General features: G+C 45.9%; 1 protein-coding gene across 1 annotated transcript in view; it reads left to right on the forward strand.

Annotated features, from left to right (window-relative positions):
- Positions 1 to 22,241, forward strand: part of LOC117306956 (microtubule-associated protein futsch-like) — an 80,476-nt gene that overhangs the window by 52,235 nt on the left and 6,000 nt on the right. The window contains exons 21-26 of the mRNA XM_033791559.1: positions 6,186 to 6,328; positions 6,689 to 6,742; positions 6,999 to 7,219; positions 8,124 to 20,206; positions 20,933 to 21,237; positions 21,440 to 21,744. Coding sequence (XP_033647450.1) covers positions 6,186 to 6,328; positions 6,689 to 6,742; positions 6,999 to 7,219; positions 8,124 to 20,206; positions 20,933 to 21,237; positions 21,440 to 21,744 — 13,111 coding nt within the window. The remainder of the gene's footprint in view (positions 1 to 6,185; positions 6,329 to 6,688; positions 6,743 to 6,998; positions 7,220 to 8,123; positions 20,207 to 20,932; positions 21,238 to 21,439; positions 21,745 to 22,241) is intronic.

The following is a 22,241-nucleotide window of genomic DNA, read 5'->3' on the forward strand; positions in this document are numbered from 1 at the left end:
CCGTGATGATGCCGGTTCGGAATCCCGTTCTTCGATGACATCTCGTCCCTCCGACTCGGCCGACTCGGCCAATGAGGAGGACGAGTTGGTCACCTCCATTCAACGATTGTCAGTCTCCGAGACCGAGCTACGCTTGGTTCAGAGAGATATGATAAGAGTTATGAATCTCCCCTGTGAGCCGGAACCCCCCTCCGACGAACGCCAATCGTTCAAAAAGAGGGCGGGCCCCGCAACGGGCGCAGCTAAACCCTTCCCGGTGATGCCCTTGGATCGGGTGTGCAGCGACAGGATGGATGGGGTAATGGGAACAAAAAAATGGACCCCGTACTCCAAACGTACGGAGCCGTATTACCGTTTCCCTCCAGCGGATTTTCAGAAATATTTCGCCACTCCCGTTCTGCCAGACTCAGCCTCCGACAAGCTGATCGCGGACAGGGGATCATCATCTTCCAAGCTTCCGTTTGCGGACAAGATCCGCGGCAAATTGGAGGACGTCGCCCGGAAAATGGATTCTTCGGCACGCATGGGTATGCGCACAACATCCTTTCTCCTGCTCCTATCAGAATATCTGGAGCAGGGGTGCGACGAGGAAAACATGGTGCCGGCGGACATGATGATTGCGGCCCTTCATTGTTTGGACAACGGTCTTTGTTCCATCCTCGACCAGTTCACTAAGATCACGACCCTGGCGACGACGTCACGCCGCGCCAATGTGCTAGATGCACTTTTCCTACCATCAGCCGGGGCGCGTAAACGCCTCGACGATCTACCACTCACCGGCGTCGACTTATTTTCTGGGCAGTTTCAGACGTCCATGGAGGCTGAAGCGAAGCGCCTCAAAGCCACGGACAAAATCAATCTGAAAAAGCCCAACGCCCCGCCTAAAGCCGTGGGTAACAAGGCGAAGAAACAACCTTCATTCGTCATCCCCCGCCGCCGCCAACAAAAGGCGACCCGTGGCAGTTTTCGTGGCCGCGCCGATAACACGGCGGGCGCACGTTACCCACAGACTCAACCTGGCCAACCACGCACCCAGTCGGGTCGTGGTTTCCGAGCGCCCGCCCCCCGTTATACCGGGGCGTGGCGCAAGTGACTTGACAAACTCCGCGCGGCCTCCCACCGACGGACCCGTGGGGGGCCGCCTCCGGAACTTTCTGGGGTCCTGGGGGCAAGTGACCTCCGACCGGTGGGTCCTCGAAACAATCGGCCGCGGTTACGCGCTCGAGTTTACGAGGACCCCCCCGTCGGACATGCTCAGCCGGCCGACACCCGTGCCGTCCGACTTGGCAAAGCGCCGCTCCCTCGAGGGGGAAATAAACGCCCTCCTCCTCAAGGGGGCGGTGCGTATCGTCCCCCGTTCTGGGACTCAGACGGGCTTCATGTCAACCTTCTTCTTGACTCCCAAGAAGGAGGCTGGCGTGTGGCGCCCGATTTTGAACTTAAAACCCCTCAACAAGTTCATCCGTCCGAAGCGTTTCCGTATGGAGACGCTCAGGACTATACTGAGTTCCATAGTGCCACCCGCATGGGCGGCGAGTATCGACCTGAAGGACGCATACCTACACGTCCCAGTCAGGCCGGAGCACCACAAATTCCTACGTTTCCTATACAACGATACCCTGTACGAATTTGTGGTGCTCCCATTCGGACTCTCCACCGCACCGCGGGTGTTCACCCGCATTGCAAAGACAATCGGGGCGGCACTGCGGAGGCGGGGCATCATGATATTTATATATCTGGACGACTGGCTGGTCGTGGGCCCTTCTCGGGAGGAGACGGAGGCAGCGCTCCAATATACCTGGCGCCTGACCTCCGACCTCGGATTTATAATCAATACCGAGAAATCCCACCTTATCCCCTCGCAGGTTCCCACCTTTCTGGGTGCGTCTCTCGACCTGCGCAGGGGATTGGCCCGCCCTTCGGAGGAACGCCTACTGAACCTTCGGCAGTGCGTTTCTCTCTTCCTCCCAGCAGTGGTGGCCCCAGCGCTGGCCTGGCTCAGACTGTTGGGCCTTATGGCCAGCATGGTGGATTTGGTGGACTTCTGCAGGTTGAGGATGAGGCCCATCCAACTTCACCTGCTCTCCTTTTACAGGCCCATCCGTCACCAAATCCACCACCTGGTGCCGACAACGCCCTGGCTAGTCCCCCACCTTCGCTGGTGGCTAGCCGATGCGAACATCTCGCAGGGCCGGGCCTTTCGTCCGCCCCCGCCGTCGGTGACCGTCACGACCGACGCGTCACTCCTCGGCTGGGGGGCAACCCTCCACCCGCGTCAAATCGCAGGCGTGTGGGGTTCCGAACACCGATCGGCCCACATCAATGTCCTGGAAATGTTGGCAGTCTCCAACGCACTACGGCATTTCCAGTCGGATGTCAGGGACCGTGCGGTTCTGGTGAGATGCGACAACGCCACAGTCGTGGCCTACATCAATCACCAGGGGGGCACCCGGTCGGGTCGCCTGTGTGCACTGGCCTGGGACCTCATCCACTGGTGCACACAGCGGGGAACAGCACTATCAGCAGTGTACATTCCGGGCGTAGAGAACGTCACAGCCGACGCTCTCTCAAGGGGCTGGATTGCCCCCACGGAGTGGTCCCTTCTCCCACAGGTGGCTCGGTCGCTCTTCCACTTGATCGACCGACCACACGTGGACCTGTTCGCCTCCCATGCGAACCACCAGTTGCCGATCTACTGCGCAAGGGGCCCAGACCCCAACGCATGGAAGATCGACGCTCTATCAGTAGAGTGGGACGGCCTACTGGCTTATGCATTCCCACCCATCTCGCTCGTCTCTCGGGTTCTGACCAAGATCGAGCAAGAGGATTGCCGGGTCCTTCTCATAGCCCCGTTCTGGCCCCGGCAACCGTGGTTCCCACGACTCATCAGGTTACTGGTCCACCGTCCGGTGATCCTACCAGGGCGAGCGGATCTCCTGTACCAGCCCAGTTCGGGGATGGCCCATTCGGCTCCGGGGGATCTTCACCTGACGTGCTGGGTGCTGTCACGCGATCCCTCCGCTCAGCAGGCCTTTCGCAACGGGCTGCAACAATCGCAGCCCAGTCACGACGGGCCTCCACCAGGAAGGTATACAACAGCCGACTACGCCATTTCTTTAAATGGTGTGGCCGGGAATCCCTCCATCCTACCAATACTTCTGTAGGGGAGGTGGGGGACTTCCTGGTGTATCTCCTAGATAGCGGCCTGACGACTGGTACGGTCAAAAATTACAGATCAGCCGTCGCCGCGATCCACCCCGGATTCCCAGACGGTTCCACCGTCTCAGACAACGGGGCCCTTAGCCAGTTGATCAAGGGGATGTTTGTCACCCGTCCCCCAGAACGCAAACTCGTCCCGTCTTGGGATCTGTTTGACGTTCTGTCAACCTTGGCAGGGCCTCCTTACGAGCCTATGGATTGCTCCACACTCCTACAGCTCTCAGTCAAGTTGGCGTTTCTCCTGGCCGTCGCTACTTCGCGACGGCGCAGTGAGCTGCACGCCCTGTCGGTAGAGACCGGACATATCCGATGGGAACCAGGCGGAGTCCGCCTGGTCCCCACGACCGGCTTTTTAACAAAGAACCAGTCAAGTTCCTTCACGCCCCCGGACATTTTTGTCCCGGACATCAAGTCCTTTTCATCAGAGGCGAAGGACAAACTGTGGTGCCCCGTCCGGGCACTTAAGTGGTACTTGAATCGTACGAAGTCACTTCGTACGGACCATAAAAAGCTGTTTGTGACGACAACACCGCCCTTTCGGCCGGCGTCACAGTGCACCATCTCACGATGGATCGTGACTGCCATCCGCTCCGTGCCGGGCGGCTGGCCGGCGACCGAGAATACGGTTCGGGCGCATGATGTTAGGGGGGTATCCGCCTCTTGGGCCTTCTTTAAAGGGGTTCCCTTAGCAGATATCACCAAGGCGGCCTGCTGGAAGTGTCCTAACACCTTCAGCGACCTCTACCTGAAGGATGTCCTCCAGACAGACGGCAGAGCCGGGAGAGAAGTGCTGAAGACGGCCAGTCAAGCTTCCCAGAAACACTAACTGGTGAGTCCACTTTCCTCTCTTATACATGTAATAATTTATATATTACCTATGTGCATTGGACATTTAACGAGGTGTACCTATTATGTTTTTACCCCATAATGGCGATACCCCCCTAAGGTCTTGCGCACGATTCGCGGGCCCCCAGGGCCGCGCGCGTCGTTCTCGCGGTTCCACGCGCTTGGACCGACCTGTTAACCCTGGTCCGGCCCTCTGTTGCGTAGCCCGTCTCTGGCCCCTTGGCGCCCGCTTACCGGCGGGCAGTCTAGGGCCCTCCTTGGGGTTCTTAGGCACGCCCCGTGTCCTACGCCCCTGTAGACATACGATAGCCTGCGTATACCCACCGCCTACTCGGTGCGAGTCTATGCAATTGTAGTATTCGCTCTACAGGTAAGTAGAGTGAAGTAGACCCCCACCCCACAGTAGTGTGGGTGGGTCTACGAGCGAATACTTACCTGTAGAGCACCCTCCCTCCTACCCCACTATACGAGTGGTTCTTGAGTACTTAGGCGCGTATCGCTTGACGAAAAAGAGGACGCCGACGTGTTGCGCATGTCACAGGGCGTTGGGGATGGGACTCTTGAGGGCGCTATTGTGTGTAAAACTCTTAGCTATTTGCCTGCCGGCATAGGGAACAATGCAATTGTAGTATTCGCTCTACAGGTAAGTATTCGCTCGTAGACCCACCCACACTACTGTGGGGTGGGGATTTAAAGGGGAAAAATGTAATTGACGGCTTTAAATGCATGGCATTGCACATATTTAATACAGGTCAATGCTAGGACTTAAGCCCTTTCCCATTATTCATCTCTTGTGATGTGTTTAAAATAATAAAATAAAAAACCAAGGAAACCTTTGGACTGACATTCTTTTTACGGTTATATAGTTAGGATGCTAGCCAACTCCTTTTTTATATGTCCTCATCATGCTTGCAAAAGCACAGCGTCATTCTTATTTATTTACATGTACAATGTACTAAGGATTATAATGTACTACATGTGCTTGAGACCTCAAATTGAAGTCTGTTGTTCACATGATTTTGTGATATGGTTTCAAGATAAGCTTTATTTTACTGTTTGTAACATTTGCTTTACACTTTTTAAATATTGCATCTCACATGGTTGTGTGCTTTATGTTAATTGCCGTTGGCTTGTATACTTGTTTACTAACACTGCTTTGGCACTGCATATTGTTTACTAAACGCACTTTACTAAACTTGCATACATTAATCCATGCATGCTTAATGCCTGTCTTCTGCACTATTAAAAAAATTCTGTTTCTATAAAAAAAAAATTTTAATTGAATATATAACAAATCCGTTTTACAGGTATGTTTTATTTGTAATTTCACATATAATGTGTTTATTTGTGGATAAGACAAAAACAAAATAGGTTTTCTTCAAAGGACATCTGTGTTTTAATTTGCTCAAACATAATTTTTTCTGAATCATGCTTTTCATCTTTACTGCGCCGATAGAAGCTGTAGTACATTTTCAGTTGTTTATCATTTTGTAAACAAAACTGCTGAAAATGTTTCTGTTGAAAAGATTTGAGCTCCTTCATCATGATGCTTCTGTTACTTTTGCAGCTACTGGTGTGTTGCGCCTATATTGGTGCAATAGAGCTTAGATTTAAACCAGTCTCATTCTTATAGATTGCATTCATTGAGTTTTACTTTGATGTTACTTAGAAGTAGTTGCTACATCTTGGGTGTAAAAAGCAAAAACTGTTGTCAAGAAATGGTACAATATTGGTACCAAATATATCTCCTTTTTTGTTGAAAACTTTTACATGAACATCCTTAAAAAGTTGTTGTCCTCCCACTGGTTGCTTTCTCCACCAACTTTAACAAGAAAACAGACTTCGCCTGAAGACACCTAAAGTTAAATATACAGTTTCCTTAGTTTAAGAAGACTAAGTATGCAACATTCTGGTTTCCCTTCCATAAAGGAAGAATTCCGTCATTAAAATGTTATAAATGCACAATTATTTTTACTGCAGTTTGTGAAAAGAAAAACAGGTAAAATGAGACTGGTTTAATAAAATGCTGTAATTTTTGTACGCTCGCTTCTGAATTTGAAAGCACCGAAATGATGCACATGTTCTGTTGATTTAACTATGAAAACAATGTTTTTTGTTAGGCTGTCATGGAGGAAGGCTCCAGACTACACACATTATCCTTGAGTAGAGAGTGTCCGCCTGAGAGCAGGGATAGTCCCACAGTGAGAGGAAGAAGTCTGGATACCGCACCAGAAGTGTCGGCAATTATGATGTACAATCCAGGGTGAGTAGATTTATGTGCGAGTCACCTTATCAAGCCAATAGAACCTCCAGAAGCGACTGGTTGGGTTATTAATTTAGGCCACACTAATATCAATGGGATAATTTTGACAGCTAGATGGCAGCAGACTTACCAGGTAAATTTCCATTGTTTACGTAATCCGCACAATGGTTTTACCTGGTAATTATGCCGCCACCTAGCGTCCCAAAGTTCCCCCATTGTTTGCGTGTCAAAGCATTTACCTTCTCAAGCCATTTCAAATGATTTTTGAGAAAATATACGTAAAAAATAAACCAATGCTTCTGAAAACCTATTCCTTCAATATCTGAAATAAATATTAATGTTGCTTGGAATTTTTTACAGGCTTGAACTGGAGAGACAACACAAGATAAAAGCTGACAAAGTAGAAAGCACCAGGTAAGTTCTATAAGAATTCTTCTCAGAAGAAGACATAACACTAACCCTTCAGAGAACAATCATTTCTGTATCATCAGCTATTGGCATTTAGGTACAAGCAGCTCGTGGCCGCTTGATATCCACTGGGTAGTTACTCACATTTTTCCCCTGCTTGAGCAGCTCTATGAATTGGAACCTGGTTATTTCACAATCAGCAATGAGAAACAGTTAGTAGCATCACACATCATTGACGTACGACTTTTTTATCTCTCCTTAGGAAACGTCTGAAGGAGCTTGAGGACAAGGAACGTGTGGTTGAAGCAGCTCATAAGAAGGAGGAGGAGAGAATGAAAGTAGCTTATGAGGAGCAGCAGAGGATGATACAAGAGCAGCAAGACCTCTTGGAGAGATTGCGAGAGGAGCATGAGAAAGTGAAGAAGGATACGGAGCAAGACTTGGAGGAAATGAGAGAAACGCTGAAGAGGGAGAAGGAGGAAGGTGAGGATCTAACAAATCTGTTGATTTTGGTTTTCTTTGGGAATTTGATAATGGGTATATTTTTTCAGAAACATGTAGATCACAGGTGATCAGTCAAAAAGGGGAGGGTGAAATTCATTAGTGATGAATGCAAAATTGAACATAGCTTAACTCCTGGTTTTTTAAAGGTATTTTTTTTGGTGGGGGGGGGGTAACCTTGAGCGCTTGTTTAATTCTGCATTCATAAATTCCCTCAGACAGTTTCGCTTTTCCCATTGGTGGAGAGCGCGTCACGTGGGTGAGTATAAACCTTTGTTTATGACCGGTAAAAAGTGTTAATTCATGGGCGTGACACGCGACCTTGCACCTGTTCTTATAAGACAGTTTCTTCATTCCAATTGGTCGAGAGCAACAGCTGAAACAGTTGTGCCACATCACGTGCGACGCCCACAGCATTCCCTTATAAGGAGTTTTTGCATTTATTTTACTTTTTGACCAAAAAGTGATGATGTTTTTAACCGAAAAGGTATTTATGAATGGGAATCAAAGTGTGTTGAATCTGTTTTCAACTACTTGTTTAAACCCGCCGAGGCCTTGTTCTTTATAATTTACCTCGACTTCGTCTCGGTAAAAATATCAAGACCAGGCCTCGTTGGGATTAAACCAGAGTTGAAAACCTCTTCACCACACATTGATTCCCTTATTTATACCCTAGGATAGCAGGCATGCAACTTTTCCTCGGATCAGATGATTTCCTCTTTTTTCAATCTTAGTTTTACCATTCAAAATTGAAAAATACTTTATAAAATCCTTGAAATTTTGTATTTCCTCTGTTTTGGTGAAGTTACAGTTGCCTGCCTGGGTAATGGAGGAGTAAACATGTTGAAAGAAATAAAATAAAAATTCTGTTCTCTTTTTATACAAGGTCAAAAGCAGCTGGAAGAGGAGTGTCAGTCCCTGAGAAAAGATCAAACAAGGAAAGCTTCAGTTTCAGCAGCACTCTCACCGGTCATCTGCCAAGAAACAGAGGAGACGACAGACCTATCATTGCTGGACGTTGACCGCAAGAGATTGACCCAGATGGAGTTAGTCCAGAGACAATCGCAGAGGAAAGCTGAAGCAGTGTTAGAGCGCAGGCAAGCAGCTTTTGAGAGACAGCGTTCAGCATCCCTGAGACTCATTGAGCAAGAGGAGAGAAGACTCCATGAGATTGAGTGCCTTCCGTCTTTCAGTGATCGATACGCGAGTGCCTCTAATGATTCACTGGATTCCTCGTTGAAGTGGGAAGATGACACCAACAATGGGGTTAACGGCAAGGATGATGAGATTAGAGACATGATTGGCTGGGGCAGAGTGAGCCCTATTGGGGGTCGGAGTGATACTGACAGTGCCAGCAGTAAAGCTGCATCAAACTCATCAGATAAGGAAGATGGTACTCCTCGAACTACACAGACAGTGTGTCCTCCTCAAAACAAAACGAGCTCACAGGAATCCCTACCTCATAGAACTACAAAATCATCTCAAAGTAAAAATGTGAACACTCCCTCTGTGCCCAGTAAAACCCAAGTGAGAACACCTCAACCAAAAGCAAAACCGAACTCAAACTCTGTGTTTTCAAGACTGTATCAAAAACCAGCACCGAAATTTGATTTCTTGCATCGTAAGCAACAGCAGGCCTACCTGGATGGTCAAACTTCCGGGGAAAGAACTAAGCAAGATGTCAAAGATCCCCAGAGGAGACAAAGATCTTTAACAGATGGAGCTCAAAATGTGAGTGCCAGGAGAAACCAATCTAATGGCCAGCTTGCACATTCCAAACCTCAGAAGGCTGACGGCACACTGCCTTTGTCTCGCAGCCCATCAAGAGACTCCAAGTCAAAACTGAGAACTAAAAGTGTTAGTCCTAGACTTGCAGGTGACAAATTTCTTCATAATAGTAAGAATTTGAGTATTACCCCTGCCATGAGGAAGCAAGATGTTGTGAAGAAGGAGAATGGTTCTCCATCAACTTCAAGAGCAGAAAGCAAAAGTCCTGTCAAACCACAAACTCAGAGAAAAAGAGATTCTCAATCCCCAAGTAAAAATCCACCGTCCAAAACTAAAACTGATACAAAATTAAGTGCAAAAGACCAACCAAAGACGTCAAGTGAACAGACCAGAAGACCTAGACGGACTAAAACCCCATCATCAGAAAGTGCAATAGAAAAATCAAAGAGACGAAAACCAGAAAATGTTAAAGACCAAAAGAAGAAAGAAAAACATTTGCCAAAATCCCTTCCCAATATAATGAAACCCATTGCTAAAGCTGTTGAGAAACTGAAATCAAAATCCACCGAAAATGCAGTGTCTTTTTTTGTTGGTGTAGGCGATGAAACTGAGAATGTACAAACAGAGCCATTTCATCAGACTAAGGACTCTAAAGAAGTGATTCCATTGGATGTTGGTAGCATTCTACAGGAGCATGAACAAGGGCCTTTGATTGAGCGGCAACCTGCCATTGGCTGCTCAGAGCCATCAGAGGACCTTGTTACAATTCCTGCAGCCGTCTTAGACATTGATGTTACCTCACCGGATAGTTTCTCAAGAGAACTTGAAGAGATCTTGTCAGACTCTGACGAGTCTTACCCAGATTCCTTGGAGGGGTGCCGTCCTGATAGTCTTGAAGATGACTCCAGTCTCAAGGATGAGGAATTGCCTCAAAGGAGAAGGAAGCAAGGCTTTTCCGTGGATAAGAAAAACCTTGATGACAATCGTTTGGAAATGGACATACTTCTTAAGCCAGAATTACAGCTCAACTTGCTGAATACTTGTGGAGATAATGTTGCCAAACATAACTCAGATTCAGAGATTGGGACATCAGATATCCTTGCTAAAGAAGACCCTAGCACAGTAACCCCATACAAGTACATGCAAACTCCAAGTGGATATGTCTCTGATCATTCCAATGAAAAGGATGTTGACAATTGCCGTGACGATCAGGTAGTTCCAGTGGAGTTGCATCCAGATCAGTTCACTGCCAATGAAAATAATCATGTCAAAGAGATTAAGTCCAGACCAGTTGAAGACACTGCGTCATCATGTGCATCCATGGAATTAACAGTTTGTGACTCTGGTGTGTCAACAGATGACAACAGTGTGTCTTCAGACCAGCCTCTGAACGGCAGCATTCTTGATACCAGGCCAACTGTATTAACACCCGACCTGGATAAAAACTTTGATGTGTGGTTGCAGCAAGAAATGAACGACGATAACAGCCAAACACCTGTGGAATTCATCGACAACAACAAAACAAACTCCAGGAAGGAAAGAACAAGATCCTGCCAAACAACTCCAGTGGAAATAGGATTGGATGAAGTGACTTCATTTGAGGCACCACTATCGGAACATGTGACTACAACACCCAGTCCAAGTGAAAACAACGTCAGAGAACAACAGCAGAAGGAATATGCTGTTATTTCTGCTGGTAGTGATTCCAACATTCAGACAGATGTTGAAGTGCCTGAGACATTGCATCCGTTGAACATAGAGCAATCTGATGTTGATGCGAAAACTTTAAAAACGGATCCCCTACCTGATTTGGAAATGGAATATGCACCTAGAACCATACCCTTAACAGAACACAAATCCCAAACTGCAAAGAAAGACATTGAATCAAAACAAGATAACAACAATAGCACGGCTGTCAAATTTCCTGAGGAATCTGTCGCTGATGAACTTAATGCAGAAAAATTATTCCCTGTTCGAGTTAAAAGCAGTGGGTTAGATAAATCAAACTGCTCGTCAAATCCTGCTATGACCATGGAAGAAGCTCAGCCCAAAGACATTGCACCTTGTGATCAGAAGGCTTTTATTGCAAAAGATGCACCCCCGGTTCGCTCTACAGTTTGGCAGAAAACAAAGAGGGCCTCAAGGAAACCAGATGTATTAAAGGAGCATTCACCTCCAGCTAAAAAATCTGGCAAGAAACCTAAAAAACGAAGAACACCTGTGAAGTTCAAAAAGGATAAAAGACCACAAAATTTCAGCAAAGCTCCTTCAGGAGGAGATTTTGAGAATGCTATTTCTATTTATCCTTTAAGAGAATCTAAAGATGAAGTTGTCGAACCAAGAGGCCAGACCAGCCCTTTCTCAAGTTCTCTTTCAAGTTCAAGTGCAACAGGTGACTTTTCCTGTTCAGAATCTTTACATTCCAGAAGCCCTGATGATGAGGTTGCCCTGATCAGTGACGGAGTAAGTGATCCTCCAGATCTGTCGGATAAACCTGCTACGCCAACAGACTTAATTCTTAAGCCTTTACCAAGCCCCAAGGAACTGGTAGAGTCAGTCTTTTGGGGCTCTTTAAGTAACACAAGCGATTCCAATGAAGATGATAATGAAGGGATATTCATTGATGGTGGCGAAAGTCTCATTGAGCCACTCGAGATCCTGGAGAATGAATTTGGCCAGAGTTCAGAGTTGAGTCTTTTTGAAGACGATGAAGAAGCAGGTGATGAACATATGGCAGAGTCAGGTAACCTTACATTCAAAGAGATATCAAATGACCAACTTGATGAAACTCTCCAGATGAATCAGACAGCAACTATGCAGAACTCGGCAGAGCTACTTGGAATAACGCCCAGAGACAGCTTTGAGGGCAAGAGTAAAGAAGGTAGCTCGCCCATTCAGATGGTTGAATCAAACGTTCCCATCTCAAACGTGGAAATTGTTCCTAAGAGAGACTCCTTAGCAGAGGATGTGAATCACTTCATTAAACAAAATGAAAACAAAGACGATGATAGTGGTTTGGTGTTCGCATCTGACTCGAATGAAGTCGACAAGAAAGGCAGTAAGATGCCTTCATTAGCCTGCAATTCTAAGAAAGCAAACGAGATAGAAAGCGAGCCAGAACTTCATCCTCATACTCTTTCATCTACTGTTGAGGACGGTGAACCATGTACAAGTCAACACAAAGCAGAAATTATCAAGAAAGGTCTCATTTCTACAGGTCCACTTGAAGTAGCCTCACTGGAAGCAGTCACCCTGCCATTGACAAGTATGCAGACTCATCTACCTGAGGAAAGAGAAGAGAAGCAAGTAGATAGGACAAGCTCTTCAATAAACTCTGGCTGTAGCCACTTATCACAAGAGGCTGTACTTCAAATAACGAGCCCACCGACATGTCATTCTGATATACCATTAGATGGCAGTTTGTTTTCGAAAGGCATTAAGAAGAGCGAATCGCCAGTTTCTTATAATGCGACAACATGGCAAAGTCCAGATGATAGCATTGACAGTTCACTGCATGCACAGACATTGTTGACTACACCTAATGGGACTGATGACTCTAAACCCAACAAGGATAGTCAGTTGCCCTTTAAAATCTTAAAAGATTCCGAAGTATCCAATCTGGAAAAGCCAAATCTCCAGGATGCACAAGTTGTTTCTGATGTCATTGAAATTACAGCAGAGAACCCTGAAACTATTCAGGCCGTACAGCCAGAGATATTTTCAGACCATTCCTTGGGTTGTCCAATAGTCATGGATATGCTGGTTCCTGAAACAAGTTTAACCGGTGAAAATGTATTTAACGCAGAGGCTCCTGGTGTATCTATTAAAACCAACACATTAGAACCAAGAGAAGATATGGTACCAGATGGTGCCATAGTGGAATCAAAAGCAGACGAAACTCAGAATTTAGTCTTGAAACGAGGACAAATTGCAACTGAAGTGAATACCCCACTAATGCAAGAAGAGTTACTCAAACTCCGCATTCTGCTAAACGCTTTCATCGTCAAACCATCTGCATTAGAAATAGAGGACTTGTACCAAAAGTCAGAATTAGAAAAAAACTCTCCACCTTCAAAGAAAAACAGTCCAAGGTTTCGCGAAACTCTAAGAGAAAGATCTCTGAATAGTGACAGCCCAGATAGTAGCACCGAGGAACTGACGATTATTGAACAGCTTAGATGTTTGTCAGAGAAGCTTGGCTCTTCACTTCCTGGACAAGATACACCTTTGATAATTGAGAGAGCACGTTCACTTTCAAATCACTTAGAGAAAGCTCACTCTAGTGTTTATTCCCCGTCATTATTAGAAGAGCTTAAAGAACTCTCCAGTCAGCTAGATGCAACGCATTTTCTAACAATTGAACAGTTTGATGAACGGGTGCTGTCTTTGGATCAAATAAATCAAGGAAGTGATGAGGATACAGGATCTTTTCAGAGTGCCCAGGATTTGACACTGTACCAGACTGCATTGGAGATCAGGCAGGAATGCATCCAACCAACTCCTCTCAATAGTCTGTTGATACCTTCTGCTGCTACCAGGCAGAGCACGCCATTCAGAGTTGACATTGATCTCCTAGAGCAAAGCCACACCAAGGTTATGAGCCCATTGGTGAGCCCTTTGTTATTCCAGAGCATCGATGACCAACCAGATGAGCTTGATGCAGTGTTTCATGAGAAGTTACACTCTGGAAAATCAACCCCTGATCTTGATGAGGTTGAGAGCGAATCCGATGACCAGAAATCACCTGTAGATGATGCCATGGATACAGCTGAGCGCGTGATGTCGGAGATGACATCATTCAAAATGCAACTAGACATGCTCAGTGGTAGTGACGCAGCTGATGATGACGACGTTGATGATGATATCGATTATGATTATTTTATCGATAATGAGAGCTCTAGTGATGATAGTGATGAGGACACCTATAAAAACCATGAGAACAAGAATGACACCTCTCCCAAGAACAGGCAAAGTCTAAGTTCCCGCAGCTCCATGGAATGTATGCTGCCTACCATTTCTGAGGAGTGTTTGTCATCATCAGATGTTGATGAACCTGAAGTAAAGGTTACCATAAAAAGCCCACCGGAAAAAACAAAGCTGGATATTTTTCTTGAGGCTAATGAACCTTTTGATGAAAACACAGATCTTGATCAGGCAGTAGAATCTCTCCATACTGACAGCATCATTTCACATACTGCAGATGTAAACTTGAACAGTGAACTTTCTGATGAGCCACCTGTGAGCTTGGCAAAGCTCAGGACAGCCACTGTTCAGAATTTACCTGAAGAGGAGCAGAGATGGGTTGAATCGCTGCATACCTCTCCCCAAGAAGTCCACTTAGCGCAGAGCCAGCACCTGCAGACAGATTCTGCATCTGTAGCTGAACCATTGCAGCCACTGACTGGCAAAGAGTACACTGCCACAAAGGCTAAGTTAAACATGCTTGTCCGCATCTTGGGTGGCAACTGGGAATCATTCGGTGAGACATCATCAGAAGGATCAGGGCCGTCATCTCCTGTCAACTCAGAGCCCTTCCTACTCATGCCTTCTAAGGATCAGATACAAGATGCGCATGATGAGGTCGATGTTGGCTCCGAAAGTGACAAACTCGTGGAGTATTACAGTGAGGAAGAATCATCAGGGATCATTACATATGATGAGTCGACACAAACAGATCTCCTAACTGAAGAGGACATTGATAGTCTTGTGGAAATTTCAGAAATTTCATCCGGGACTGACTCCCACGGTGCTCTTCCCACTTCACTCACTGGAGGATCTTTGGCGAACACAGTTACTCAGACAGCTTTGACGTATAAAAATAGTTCATTGAAGAGACCAGCTTGTACTTCTGAAGCTGTCACGCTGCCTAAAGGTCAACTGTCTTCTGATGAGGATGATGATAACCAAAAAGCAACGTTTTCCCCGTCTTCAAGTTATCGACCCAAGCTGCCCGAAAGCCAACTTGTCTTTCCACAACTTTTATCAAGCATTACACTTGACAACGATTTCCTACGAACAAAACTGTCTCTGGAAAATCTTCCTGAGATCTTTGAGGACCATACTGACAGAGTAACTGAAGAGAGAAGCAAAGTGGATGATGAATCCATGTTGTTGCCTTTGACTATGTTGCAAACGGAGACTATTGTGAATAGAACGGCAGTCATTCTAAACCAAGAAGATGTAGACTTCCCTTCAAATTTGGCTGAAATCTCTGTGATACCAGCAGTGGATGGTCTAGGGGTGGATGATATTGTAGTTCAGAGCAGTCCTACTTATAAGCAGTCAAATGTTGAACAGGATCTTTATTCTGAGAGTCACGTTGTTGATCCAGTTATATCTGAAGTGGCAATGCTGCTACCGGTCATTGAAATTGTCCAGAAAACAGCAAAAGTTCTCTCAGATGAGCCAATTAATTTGTCTATTTTGGAAAAGACTGATGAGGTACAGCCCCACATTAATAATGAGAACGAAAATGAAGAAAGAGAAGAAAGTGAAACAGTTGTGCCTCTAGCTCATTTGATTGAACCATGTCATGGAGCCGATAGACTGTCGCCTTCGACGGAAGGAGAACTGTTGGTTATTCAAAATGGAGACACTGTTAAATCATTTGTTGATAGTGTTGCTTGTCCAGATCAGACCAGTCTGCCGAGTGACATTCCGGAAATCTGTTTGCTTGAACCTCATGAAGATCACTTGACAAAAACAGCTGCATTACACAATGATAAACCAATCACCTGGCCAGCATTGAAAGAAAATCTCTCCAGCAACCCTTCCAGGACAAGCTCCTTGTTTCAGCCAATAAGAGAGGAGAGTAATTCTGCAAGCTCCAATCCGAATCCATCAGCAGAGAAGTTGCTCGATCCTGATGAATCAGCCAAGGCCCCTGAACATGGACAGACGCTCCAGGTTATAGGTGAACACGCTGCTGGTGATACAAGCTTGAGTGATTTGAAACAGTTATCCACGGTGATGGGCCTCTCCCCTCAGAGGTCTTACAGCACAGACGAGGAACTCATACAGATCTTCTCAAAAGGGGTAGCACATTTCAGAAGTCTCAAACAAGATGCTGTCAAGCCGAGACTGGTTACTGCATCCACCAATACATCTCCAGTGGAAGCCATTGTAGACCAGCAGGCTTGTAAAGTAGATGCAGCAGTTATGACTGATGTTGCCAGTGAAAAAGCTAATGCATACACAAGTATGTCACCAGACATAGAACAAGAACCACATGTGGATGAAGTAGATACTGTTCGAGAATGTATCACACCATTAGCTCAATTGACTGCCTCTCAGTTGCTAACTAAAATTGTTGAAACCACTCCAAAACAATCAAAAGCACAGCAGACGAGCAATGTCACTTTTATGGAAGAGGATGAACCCATCTTTCACCAACAAAAGGATACACAGACTAACAACAACATAAGCAATGCTGGCAGCAGTATTAATGACAAAACTGATTCCACTGTCAGTCGCCAAAATGCCATATCGCCAAAGCTGCATCCAGAGGAAACTGTTGTATCTGTTCGCTTAACAGATAACAAAGGAGACCAGTCAGACTCGACTGAAATAAATGACTACCCAAACAAACAATCCCAGAAAGCAGAGACACTTCCTGCCTCTAGAGGAATCCAAAGGTTAGGGAAAAGTGACGTAAATGCAACTCCATCGCAACCGGAGTCCCAATTAAAGAATCCTACTGTCATCTCTCCTGTTCATCCTGACTCCACAAATAAACCACAGGAGAACGAGTCTTGTCTTGAGTTTGATGATGAGGAGAAGATATTGCTGGAAGAGTTGAGGAGGAGAACTCTCAAGTCTCAGCAGGCAGCTAAGAGGGCAATGGACTGCGCTCTTCGGCTCCGTCAAAGAAACCAGAGTGAAAAGTCTGACGGTTTAGGACATTCTCCCAAGGAGCTCAGTGTTACCCCTCAGTTCAATGAGAATCGTCTCATCATTACCCAAGGTGAGGATGCTAGTCAGGCTGACCCTGTTCAGACGGGTAGTGCCTCTTCTGATAGTGAAAATGACAGAAATGCCTTCCCAGAGACTCTGCAGTTTGTCAATGAGTTGGTGAATAAGGAATGCACATATAATATGGAATCTCAGGAATTTGCAAGTAAAGTGTCACAGCTTGTGCAAGACACTAAAGACAATCAAGGATCACCATCCAGAAGAAAGACCTCTTATGTAAACATTATCTTACAACAGCCATCTCCTATTCCAAATTTTGATGAGACCTCATCGTATGACACTATAGAGTCACCCAGGCTCTCCCCATCATCTCAAACTGTTAAAGAGGAAGTTGCGGACATGAAATCATCAGATCAAAGCCCCCTTTCGGAATCATTTGTGCCCTCAGTTTTTGAAAGCATCCAGAGAGAGGCAATTTGCTGTGCAGATTCAGACCCGTTAGCTTTTAGGTTTGCAAAGCTGCAAGATGAATCCACTTCAAAAGTAAAAATCAATAATTTCAAAGCACAGCAAGACCTTGCCCAACAGGAGAATGATAAGCTTCAGGGTCAGTTGCCATCAATGTCTGTTTTGGTTGGCCACCGATCAAAATCTTTTGCAGGTCCTGAGAACTCAATGAGAACTGATTGGCAAGCATTTGAGAAACCCAGCCCTAGTGTACGTACAGTTCATGAGATTTTATCCCCGACTGAGCTTGTACTGAAGGAGAAAAAGCATCTTGGTCCAATCTCAGACGAAATCAAAAACACGCTGTCAAAAATGGAAGAGGAAAGTGAATCAGAGATTAATATGGCTGAAGAAACTGAGAAAAATGAAGAAACCAATTGTGGGGAAAATACAGACAAGGAAGCCAGACAAGAAGAGCATGATAACGTGAAACATGAGAGGCCTTTATTTCCAACCTTCTCTGACATCAGCTTCGATTTGGAGAACAGTGACGATGAAGACTTGCAAGCTCTCAAGAAAACCAATGAGAACATTGACCGTGTCATTGCTGAAACATCAAGCATCGAGTCGGACTTTGAAGATGACACAGAACCTGAATTAGCAGCACTCGTTGATGATGAGATCGATAGTTTCATTCTTCCAGGATCTTCAGCAGATGAAGTTCCCTCTTCTGGATCCATTTCGAAAGAACCCCCAAAAGCAATCTCAGCACCTGCTTCTTGTATACCTGCTGCAGTAGAAGTTGATGATCAAGTAGAGGTAGAAGAAGACATGGATGAACCAAATGAGCAAATGTCTTGCTTTTGCTTAAGGGGTATACTCATTTCACCAGACAAGCTGGAGGGGCTTCTCGCAGACTCTGAGTCTGGGAGCAGCAGCACAAGTTCATCTCCGAAAGAAACAGAGGATTCTCAAAAAGAACTTGAAGAGTCGGAAATGAAATCTAATGGAATGATTCCTGTTGATGATGAAGGATTGGAGGCAGTAGGAGAGAAGGTGTCCATCAATAAACATCCCGAGTCTATGCTGAGCTCTCTACAAAATAATACCGCTAAGCAGCAAGTTCAATCAACTAATACATACCCTAACTCAGAAAGCTCCTTGGCCGATCCTAAACAGCCAGATAATTCAAATCAATGTCGACCATTCGAGAAGTTCCATTATGAACCGCCAACAACTAAACAAGGTATTTTCCTGCCAGATTCTAAAGTCAGTTTTGAGCCAGTCACAGAGGTACAAGACCCATTCCTTCCTGATAGTATGGAGAATGACATCTTGTCAAAGCCACAACATTATACTTGGCCTTTGAGTTTTGGGAACAAGCCATTAGAAGCCGATTTATCTGAAAAGCCAGGAGAGAGTTTGGCAAGATTGAAGAATCTCGGGAATGGTATTCCAGGTGGATGGGAACAATCCATTGATGTTCAAGCCTACCCAATAATTAATTATGAAGAGGTCATCAAAGAGCAAAAGCTTGTAGACGAAGACATCATTGATGCCAGCAAAGAAGGTGCAGAGATGCTTAATCAGAGTTTAACCCAAAGCAGTGGTATATTTAGTGCAAGCCCAAGAGAGAACCAAGAATTCTCCTTCATTGAGGACAGAGGGAATGGGGCAGAGAAAGATGATGCTGTATGCTCTGAAACTGATGAGGCAGACCTGAGCAGGGTTCACCAAGAGTACAGGAACATCTTGGAAGACAGTCACGAGTCAGAGACGCAGACCACACCCACCAATGTCTTCACTCAGACTGATGAAAAGACTGCATCACCAAGCAGTACCATCAATGATGACAGTGGAGAGAGGGATGAATCACCTGAGGAAGCTCAGAGACTTGGAGCATCTTGGCCTCTTAGAGAATCCATTCGAGGAATAAACACTAGAGTAGGAGACAGGAGAGACATAGCAGTGGAGCTGATGGAGGCCAGTCTGATGCACGGCATGGGAGAAACGGATGCTTTCTTGAAGTTTCTGGACGGTGACTTGCCGATAGAGCAGTGGAAGTCTCCTGAAACAACAATGAGGCATCGTCGAAGTAGAAGTCATGGTGAGCCACTGTTGAATGACCTGGATGCTAGTCGGCATGAACCAAGCCCAAGTAAACACAAGCCTCGAAAGGTTACAAATATTACTCCTTCACCATCTGTTAAGGAATCTGAATCGGTTCTCCCAACCCTTCCAGTGAGATCTTCTCCAGAGATACCCAGCTCAACAACCCCATCACCAACATGCCGACCCAGTGAGCGGCGAAAGTTTCTCCAACATTTACGAGGCACCATCATATCGGCTACCTCCACTCAGAGGCCAGAGAGAGCCAAGATTGATGCACTGCTGCAGGATTCATGGCTGGGGACAGATTCAACAAGACTAGTCACTCCAGGATCCAAAGAGAAGGCACAATTACCCAAGGACACCACTAAACCAAAGACAGATGATATTGAAGCACTTCTTGAAGAGTCGAGACTCATGAGGGAGAAGTCTAGAGCGGAGATTGCAAAAGCAGAGCAAAATTTAAGCTACCAAAGACCACGCTCAAGGTTTGACCCAAAGGAGGGTAGAAACATCCCCAGTGCTCCTCAAAGAGCGTCTACATCTCCAAGAGATACTTCATCACCAGCAGGTTGTGCCAACCCACTTGGAGATCCGGCAATGAGCCTGGGTGCCAGACCCAAATCGGTGGATGCTCTTTTGAAAGACAGGCAGAGACTGAGAGGAGTTGGAGGGAAGGAATATACTAATGGTCATCATGGAAACCCAGAAGACACGAGCAGATATGGAAGACCGCACAGTGCCCATGGCTCCCTGGATATGTACAACTGCACGGTAAGTGTTAACAATGGTTTCTGGGTTGAACCTTATACATTGTTGGTGTACCTACTTTTGAGCCAAGTGTTTCTAGTTCTGGGGGTTAAAAGTAGTCCTTAGTTAGGAAGTTTTGTGAAATCCACCCCCGGAGATCAATCAATTTAGACCGAGTGGTCAGTTGGTGGTCAGTGGAAACATTTAGTTAATGGTGTAAAACTGTTTTAATATACAAAATATAGCATTTTGTGTGTTGACAATTATTACTTGGGTGGCTGGTGCATATGTTAAGTGCTCACCTCTCACCAATGTGGCCCTGGCTTGATTCCAAGTTAAGGCAATATTTGAGAAGAGTTGTGCATTACTTCTCTTTGCCAGGAGGGATTTCCATGGGCCCTCCAGTTTTCCTACTTGTGTAAAAATCACACACTTTTTTTTAAAATTTTTCAAAGGGCACTTTCAGTTGCAAGTGTTAAAGCCTATGGGAAAGTTTTGAAGGAGCAACATGGCAAAGACAAGTGACAACATCAGCCATGGCCTTTGGGTAATGGTAGACTTTTTGTAGTCCTTTTTAACAGTTCTCACCAGTAGTGCGCACAATAAGCATGTGCATGTACGCTGCAGCTGTGAACGGAAAGTAGGGATTGTTGTGTCTGCTGCCGCTCAAGTCTCCCATTGAAGGCTTGGTATTGTTAACTGGCCTTCAAAAGTAGATGCACCTAAACCAGGTTTCCTTTCTTTTGACAGGATGCTATTGAAAGAGAAATCCAGTGCCTTCGTGCAGCTTCAGCTGCCATGAGCTCCCACCCCTTGACTACCTCCTCCCCAGACCTCCCTACATGGAGAGGAAGTAGATCACTCCCACATACACCGTGCTACACTCCCCCTCCCGTACAACCTCCTACACACCCATCCCCACCCCAGCCTCAGAGATATCTGGCATCTTATGATCGAGCTTCACCATCATATCACTCGACACCACCAAGAAGGGACGAGTCGTTTCATCCAGACAGCCCGAAGCAGAGTCAAGGCACTACATCTTCATATGGAAGGTATTGTTTGTTGTAGGGATTCATTTGGGTCACATACTGTTGGTGTAATATTTGAATAAAGCCACATTTTTTATAAAGACCAAATTAGACACAATTTTGCACTTTTTTGACATCAGATTGCACTTTTTGGTTTGCTCTCTTCTCACCTGCTATCATTTTGTGTTACTTCTCCTGAAAGTCATCTTCTTCCTTTCCTCGTCAGGCTACCGCATCCTCACACTCTCATCATCCCAGTCATTGCATTACACCCACCTTCCCCTGAGGAGCTAGACCCAACTTCTATCCCTGTCATCGCTCGTGCCAACAAGGTTCTCCAGGCCAGCTACCGCAGCCATGATGACCCATCATCCACCGAGGTTCCAGACCGATCGACTCAAGGAAGGGTAGACTCTCCTAGTGCAGCCAGGAGCAAAGATGCCTCGCCTAGACGATCTGGACGAAGCAGTCGACGAGGAAGTGGGGAGAGGAGGACCCCTGAGTTGCCCCCGATTATTGAAACCCCTCTTGGTGAGTTTGCAATGCTTCTAGCTTTAATCATTGATATCACCTCATTAGCCGTTTTGATATATAGTGGACACTATAGGAGTGCTCTGTTTAATTTGGACAGATTAACCCTAATAGTGCTGTAGTATTGTGTCCGCCATTCTTCAAATTGGCTCATTCTGACCTGTGGTCTTTGGTAACTTGGGCTTCAAATTTTCTCAACCTCATGTGCAAAAAGCTAATGCAAAGGCACTTTTTTTAAAGAATGTGTTCCTGCAAAACAAGCGGCATCCGTTATGGTTCCTTCTGAAGGTTTGAAAGTATGGAGACTTTAAACCCCTCACTCATTCTATGTTTACATCAAACTTAATGACTCCTCGGACTAAAAGAGCATTGGCCTCTCAAACTCCTACACACAGCCAAGTATCGTCATTCACTCATTTTGACCCCTTGCACTGATATCACTTGAAGCTACTGCACTCGGTGTACCATTTTGGGAGTCAAAACACATGTGAAGATAT

The sequence above is a fragment of the Asterias rubens genome, chromosome 1, assembly GCF_902459465.1.
Source record: "Asterias rubens chromosome 1, eAstRub1.3, whole genome shotgun sequence".
Lineage (NCBI taxonomy): Eukaryota > Metazoa > Echinodermata > Asteroidea > Forcipulatida > Asteriidae > Asterias > Asterias rubens.